Genomic DNA, 8,576 nt, shown 5'->3' with positions numbered 1-8,576 from the left:
AAACTTATAATATCTTTAACATTTTTCTACTAAATAAATCACCACAAATATTTTATCTTATTTTCAAGGTGACAACAACCAACAAACTCAGGAAAACAAGTTAGTTAATTAGAAAAATAAGTCATTTTTCAGGCTGAACAAATTAACGTAATGCTAGTTTCTAACATCATTCGTATGGTCTGAAGAACATGTCTATATTGCAATTGATTATTCAACGCAACTTCCTGATGTTACAACTTTCCACTAGTGATGAAGTGATCAAGTCAATGCCAAGTATAAAAAATGCATAATTGAGTGATTTATATTTATTTTGTACATGATTTCGGTTTAAGCTTATTCAAATTTGATACGTTTTTTTTTTGTCTAACAAGTTTGAATTTATTCGCAAACCACTTGACTAACTCATCATCATCTCTCTCTCTCTCTCTCTCTCTCTCTATATATATATATATATATATAAACATATCATAAATAGAACAACTAAATTTTTTATACCCCTTTTCAAATATGGACCGACTATTTTTTCTCCATCACTCACAACTCACCACGTAACGAATTGTAACAAAATTTGTGAAGTTTTTTGTGACACTAGCATTGTTTGTAGATGAAAGGTTGTAAATGTGTGTGTGTGTTTATTTTATTTTTATTTTTATTTTCTTTCTATATGTTCAAGTGCAAAGTTTCTTTTCATATATATATATATATATAATTATGCTTTTAATTTTTTTTTTTTTTGATAGATAAGGGGAAAATTATTAAATTTGGGTGTGGATTTTTTTGTAAGAAATAATTGTGTAATATTCCTAAAAAAATATATATTGACATGCTTAAATATATTTATATATTTGTGGGTAATATAATAAAAATAAAAATAAAAATATAATGTGTTATATAATAGAGGCACAAGAGTAAATTTGTGCAAACTATATTTTTCATCCTCTTATTTTTATTCTCAACTAAACAAAAGAGTTTTCCATCTNAGAATCATGTGCAGGCCATCCAGTAATTTGTAGACCAGCAGCCATGTCTTTGACAAGTTAAGGGGTATGCATAATAATGCGGATATTTCTGCTCAAGCACCCTCATCCGTGATTATTGGGCAACATTTTCTTTTCGTTAACCATTTAATTTTCCATCAAATGACTAGGTTAACCCCCCAGTTAAGATACAAGTAAGCCTCCGAAATGCACTTAAAAGGGCCAGGTTAGCAGAAAAGGAGTTTATGTCTTCTTAAGTATGTGCAACCACAAATTTTAAAACCAAAGGTTTTTGTTTTCACATGCAAACTGGATAACCACTAAAATGCAGATTAAGAACCCAGGTCATATAATCATTAAAAGGATACCAAACATGTGAATCATTCCATCAGTAGCAGAAGCTGCTAAAATCTTCCCATTGTGATTGAAGCATAAAGAAGTTATTGCAGGTGGATATTTACCAAGCGGAAGGACTGTCTTCATGAAAGGCAAAGATCATTAAGGGATAAAATAAAAACTGGCAACTCAGTGCAAAAATAAAGTTCTAAGACAAACAGTCACGAACCACAGCGTTCCAGGTTTTCATGTTCCAAACAGTTAAGGAAGCAAACCCTAAATTGTCGTTATAACTTGAGCCATTCCTACAAAGAAAATGAGTTCCTATTAATCTATTGCTCCAGTAGAAGGAACAATAAAATTGATAAAATAATAAAAACTAAAAAATGGTAAATAATTGATAAGAAAGATAAACCCATGTTCAATCTCCTGAAAATTGCAACATTGGGAGATCAGGGTCCATAAGAAACACTCCCAAGGTTTTAACCAATACTAAAGTCATTTCAGTAGCACAATGCAAGCATAATGCTCTTTTTATTTAATTACTATTATTAATTTATTATTGAAGTTTTACATGTGCATTAAATGGGTCTTGAACTCTAAACCTTAATCTCCACAGAATGTCGTATTTTAACACTTCCATACAAACATTTAAGACTATTAGAAGAAAATACCCTTTGGAGGCTGCCGCAGAAACAAAAATTGGTACTACAGGGCTGCACTTTAGATCCAAGACACCACAGCACCAAAAAGATGTTAAGAGCAAACACCAAGGAAGAGAATTGCAGATATAGTATACATAGGATGAACCTTGGAAATGCTTCAGTTGTGCTGAGATCGCAGACAGCTCTCTTTGCATCAACATTCCATGCTTTAATGCCTCCATCAGCTGTGCCTATGAGAAGCTTTTGTCAAAAAGAACCACAAAACTTAAAAGAATGAATTTCGATCTCAAATAATCAACATCATTCAATATCAAACCATATATGCAATCACTCATAATGGCCAATTTACATACCAAGCGGTCAGATTTACACTCCCAGTCAAGTGACATGATTTCTGCCCCACAATAAATGGTCGCATATCTTGATGCCGGAGTTGAAGAGTCATACGTCCATATCCTTTGTTTTAAATGTGTGGAGAATAATAAGGAATCAACTTGAAGTCAGCCCATACTTAGAAATTTAAAAAAAGGGACATGCACCAAGCCTTCTCTGGCATGCTCAACAACCAAGGTAGTCACAACTCAAATCAATCACCCATCTATGCAGGATAAATATAGAAATTGTTTCTTTTCTTCTTCTTTTCCTCTTTTTTGAGAAACGGGGTGGGGGTCCGTCTAAATCCATTTTATCATATAGGAATTTCAATATATACAAGCCATAAGGGACAAGGAATCTTAAACCCTTACATTAAATCTTTATTAAGTTTAATGTTACCCACTTCCAAAAAATGAATACCTTACTGTACCATCTATAGAAGCACTGGCTATATTGTTCCCTGATGCAGAAAAGCGGCACCGACTGATTGGACTTGTGTGACCCAAAAATGTCTCCTAAAAAACCATGGTATTCTAGAAATTAGAGACACTCCAATAAAGAATAGCTTAGACATACAGGTAAAGAGCAAAATGTCTTTGTAGAAAGGATTAAGGAGAAAGGTACAAATTGATAAATGAAAATGATCTAAATCTAAAAACTTCAAATTTTGAAATATGGATTTATCAGATATTTTACCTGAAAGTCTACCTTAACTTCTGGAAATTCTTCTTCTATGTGAACTTCCCTGCCATTTTCTGCCACATCAAATTCAATAATTACTTAACCAGCAATGAGTTCATAAATATTGTCACAATTAACTCACATATTCAAGTAAAAAACAGGAAATCAGAAACCAGATTAAAAAGCTCAACCCACAATACATACAGTGAAAAAATTAATTTGAATGTTTCCTCAGAAAAAAAAAAAAAAAAACGACGACAACAACAACAACAACAACAACAACAACAAATAATGAGTTCTCAAACTAGTTCAGTAAAATAAATGATGCTATACATTACCATGCTGTCAACCACTCATACAGAATCTTGATTCTCTTTAGATCTCTTTAAAGATTATATCTACATTTTAGCCTTCTTTTGCCGTTCTGATTGACAATACCATTTCACACATCAACTCTCTTGCCACCGAAGTCATATTTTTTTCCTAAATATTCTACATTAGCCAATGGATCTGCTCATATAATGAAGCATAAATGTAGGCTTACTTTACACATTTTTTAAATTCGCAAAATTTTTACATTATCTGCCCTTATCTTTCACAACTGCTCTACTAAACTTCTCTAAATTTACAGGTTTCTGATATCATCTATCTTATCTTCCCACTAATGAAAGCTCAACATGTCACCCCATAAATGTCAACTACTCCTATAATTTTTATAAAAAAAATTCCATTAGCTTGTTCACTATCATGAATTTATGGAAGAGAAACTGTACAGAACAGCAATCTACCAATACAGGGGCCATCTTGCCACATTTGACTGGAATCACCAGTTCTACCATCTCCCATATCAAGATTTGATGAAGAGGTTGAATCATGAAACAACTTGGATGTGGTAAGCTCAGATTGAACTTGAGAAGGCCCAGTAACAAAATCTTGATCCAGCACTGTTTCAGCTAATTGTGGAGTAGCAAGAGCACAGGCTTCATGTATCTCCCTGTATATAATAGGATCTTCATGCATAAAACTTGATGAACTTTTGGTTTGTCCTGTGCTTGCATCCAGTAGTGATGAAGCATTACTGAGTTCCAAAAAAAAAAAAGGACGACAGATATCAAAATAGTTCTGTCTATAGCTGTTATGGTCATAAGGGAAATAGCAAAGACCATTCCTTACCACTTTAACCGACCTAATTGAGCTTCTTTTTCCTCCAGTAAAGCTTGAAGTTGTGACAACTTAATATTGAGTTGCTTTATATCCTTTCTGAGACGGTTAGCGGTATTCTTCTCTGCACTGATCTTTAATAGGGCAGGGAGGCGTGGTGTGGTTAAGGATATATTCTCAAAACTCAGTCAGTAATAAATTGACTTTAAAAAAAAATTAAGTTTAAAAAAAAAAAAATACCCCATATCGTGATGATATCATGTAATTATTGGCGGAAACAAATCAAAGAGAATAAATGAGCTCATCTTTTTTGGAGAAGCGCACATGAATATTGAGGAAAGAGATGACATAAAAAAAAATGGCTTTTCCTTATTTTAGAATTCCATTTAACACCCAAAGACACACTTCACAATCATTAAACTTAAAGGCTTTTTTTTAATGAGTAAACTAAAGGGCATTTTTTAAACAAAACTGTTTTTAAAATGACAGTTGTGAACTAGTAAATGCATTATATTTTTTTTATGACATGAAACCTCACTAAGGTAGTGCCTTTTGGATTCACCCCTAGGGAGTAAATGCATTGGAAATATATGGGAACGTGAAACCAAAGTATCAAATTATATTATATTATATATATATATATATATATATATATGACTTGCTCTGAAGGATATGAGTTCCATTGAAGATCTCACTAAAGAAGTTCCTCACAGAAAGACGTAAAGCCTCACACCATTCCTTTGAGAAATAAATACGAAATTCAGGATCCAGGTTTGGGTTCTTTATATATGGAATGGCTGCACCACATGCCCAAAATTATAAATCGAGGAGAAGGTAGTCCAATAGAACACAATAGAATGAATAAAAGAGAAACCCACCAAACCATGCAGTCCAGTCCTTGCCCCTCTGCAAAAATTCATTGCCATTCATCTCAAACAAATCTACAACTTTGTCCCTCCTCCCTGATTGTATGGCATGAGCAATATAGTATCGCAGAATTGAGACCTCCAATTTAGACAAAGTAGCAATAAGTACAGTTTCAGATGCTGAAGAGAAGCACTTCTTGAAGAAGCTCAAGAGACCAACTAATTTTTCTGCCTGAAATTTGGGTACGTATACTGAGAAGATTAAGTCTAAAATCTTATCCACTTGAAACCCTTTACCAATATCTGTGCCTAATTCACTCTCAAAAGTTTGCAGAGTATTAGTAAATCCTCTGAAGACAAGAAACTCCCTCACAAGTTCCTCAGCATACTGAATGTTCTCCATCTTGTTCTGCTACACCTACAATGATAAAGATACTTCAACCCCATAAAGATAGCCAAGGATGTCATGTAATGCAACCAGTCCTGAATGTTGGAGGAGAAGAAATTGGTTGGGAGAGGAATCTGAAATATATTCCACAACAGTTTAGCACATTTGCAATCCCTTTAAACATGCAATATCTGTATAAAATTTTGGATATGGTTCTATGTGCTCTGTTTAATCGCATTATCTCTTATCAGCGCCGCCCTTAGCTATGAGAAATTATAAGTCCCTCGTGATGGACAAATGATGTGGTCCACCATTCTACTAAAAGGCTCCCATCTGTTTAAAATTTCTGAGTCAAAAAATTTTTTAAAACAAAAACTGATTACTAGCTCAATAAATTTTAAACAAGTCTTTTAGTGAAATAGAGGATAAGTGATGTGGTCTACCATGAGTACTGTATAATTTCTCATTAGTTTCTTCTTCAATAATGAAAATTAATTTACAACAAGATCAGGCGTAATTTGAATTTTGTTATAATGTTTTAGTGTTATCATCCATCTTGGATTATTTGTAATTGTACTATTAACTTTGTAATTTTATTGGTGGTTATTAGCGTTGTACTTGTAGGCCTTATGGGCCTTGTAGCTCCTCCCCTTGAGGCTTTTTTTTGGGTGCTAAATAGATACTTTATTTAGAGATTGGGTCTCGTGCCATCTCAATCCAAAGCCCGAAATATAAAAAGCAAAAGATTAGGGATGGGTAATGACCCGGCCCATTTCAGCTCAAAATGGCAGCTCTTTCGGCTAAGAGGGGCTGATACAATGCCTTCTCTATACGAAAGAAAAATATACTTTTAGTGCAACTTGTCTATTGTTTTCAATAATTGAGTGCAACTTGGGATTGAAATAATAGCCTAATAGTAATAGTATTTTTTGCAGTGTAATACGTCATTCCAAGTTCCAACTCCACCACCCCCTTCTCCACTACTTACCTTTTAAACAAAAAAAAAAAAAATCGTAATAACTAATTGCGACTTGTTATATTACATCTCCCAGTCTCCCACACTAGCTAACACCTTCCCCATTAAACCAGTTTTACTTTGTTAAACATTTTCTCATTATTTAACAAAGGATTTAGCGAGTCCCTTAGCCAAAATTGTGTTCATAGAAAAATGTTGGGTTCCTCAAACTAATCAGAATATTGTAGCAGTTTTAAAATCATGAGTTTGAGTCACAATTTTTTATTAAATCTCACAACAAGCCAAAATTGTGTTCATAGAAAAATGTTGGGTTCCTCAAACTAATCAGAATATTGTAGCAGTTTTAAAATCATGAGCTTGAGTCACAATTTTGTATTAAATCTCACAACAAAATTCTCACTTGAAGTAAACAATCAAAGAGTTTTTTTATCTATTATCTTTTATTTTATTGTGAAATTTGTTTTTGACAGTATTCATGATGGAAACTGCCTATTTTATAGTTGCAATAAAAATTAGTTTTAGTACAACTACTATATAAAAAAAAAAAAATTGGTAACCTATTTATATTATATTCCTTACCATTGGAAGAATAAAAAAATATATAGCAATTTTTTGAAGTCCACATGTCGAATTAGATTATGCTAAATTTGGTGAAGTTTTACCTTCAATGGTAGTCTTTCTTGACAAATTCCAGCCTTGGGGACTCTTTTTATTTTTTTTATTTTTTTACTTAAAAATAAATTAGAATAATTTTTTTAAAATTATACGTAAACTATGATTTAAAAAACAAAAAACAAAAACAAAACAAAAAATTAAAGCTTGTCCAAACATTCATCTCTATCATGCCACACCGTTCTCAAAATGAATATTAGGGGTCCAATTAGTCCACCGATCAGACCTATCGATCCAAAGCCCGGTGGACTTCTCTACGTAGGTGAGTCTATTGGATGTGGGTCTGATTACTTCAAAAACCAAAATCAAATTAAATTTTATTACAATATTTTATTATTTACCATAATTTTTAGTTTTTAAATTGATAATAAAAATATCCTACTTAATATGTTATTGTCATTTTGTACCTGATAAGCTAATGTCATATGTAAAACATTTGATTGGAAAAAAGAGATCTAAGAAAAGAACAAAGTTTGACTACAAATTTAGTTATAGTTTAAGGCTACAATTCTCACTAAAAAAAAAATTAATATGACTACATATTTTGAAAATATAACTGTTGAATTACATGTTATTTATGTTCTTAACATACATATCAAATTTTGAGCTAATTAGATGTTATTTTCCATTCGATCCACAAATTTATTTTGTATGAATAATTTATACTACAAAAACTTGAAATTTAAATATTTGATTGATGACATAGTTATTAATTTTTGATCTTCTAGAAATTTTGCAAGCGTAAAGTACATAAGAATAACATGTAATTTAATAGTGGATTTTTCAAATTTCACATTTGTTGGGGACCACAATTTGACTCCTTGTAATCACTTTAAAAGTATGCTTGACGCAATATCGAATGTTATAAAAAATTTAAGTGTGTCTTTCTCATTATTAATTGGTTTTGAAGTGGAGTGGACAGTTTAACATCTAATACAAAGATATTTAGTTAAGTTATAATCTTAAGTTGCAACTAAGTTTGTTGTCAAATGTTGTACGCAAGGTAAAAACTCTAAAACTTCTTACAATAAATTTTTATAACCTTTTTTCAACTATTTAGAAAGGCCAATATAAATAGTTTGTTTATTAGGGAAGGTGAGTGTCTTATTCCAAAATTAGAGAGGATGTAAGTGATGGGACTGACAAAGTAGATCATGGAAGAGGTAATCTGGACCGACGAGGAAAGCCTTCAATGACGAGAATACACTTTACTGACGACTCTAAACATTTCATTCAATACCATCAATAAATGTCAGGGACGGTTACAAAACCAGTCGAACAGACCGTTGGGACAAAATTAAAGCCACATGATGAGGCCAGAAAATGTTACCCAGAGGGATATTAAGAACCACCATAATTACCCAACGGCTAGAGCCTACAACAACATATATAAAGCCCTCACACGCCCCAAAGAAAAGGTATGAACATATTGAGATTGATACTATTTGATTGCTTATTCTTGAGTAATTTTTGACACTA

General features: G+C 32.3%; 1 protein-coding gene across 1 annotated transcript; it reads right to left on the bottom strand.

Moving 5' to 3' along the window:
• Window positions 1-956: 956 nt before the first annotated feature.
• LOC111989473 (uncharacterized) lies at window positions 957-5,489 on the bottom strand. The gene is made up of 12 exons (XM_065762614.1): window positions 5,074-5,489; window positions 4,870-4,992; window positions 4,208-4,349; window positions 3,823-4,112; window positions 3,050-3,108; window positions 2,774-2,868; window positions 2,332-2,434; window positions 2,124-2,218; window positions 1,988-2,029; window positions 1,543-1,618; window positions 1,346-1,454; window positions 957-1,027 (listed from the first exon to the last, which is right to left on the bottom strand). Exons 1-12 carry the CDS (start codon window positions 5,462-5,464, stop codon window positions 957-959), a joined length of 1,596 nt encoding a protein of 531 aa, XP_065618686.1. The 5' UTR covers window positions 5,465-5,489.
• Between the last annotated feature and the right edge of the window lie 3,087 nt (window positions 5,490-8,576).

This window comes from Quercus suber, unplaced genomic scaffold (genome assembly GCF_002906115.3).
Source record: "Quercus suber isolate HL8 unplaced genomic scaffold, Cork oak 2.0 scaffold_466, whole genome shotgun sequence".
Taxonomy (NCBI): domain Eukaryota; kingdom Viridiplantae; phylum Streptophyta; class Magnoliopsida; order Fagales; family Fagaceae; genus Quercus; species Quercus suber.
The sequence above is the reverse complement of the archived record's forward strand: the minus strand, read 5'-3'. Positions and strand labels throughout refer to the sequence as shown.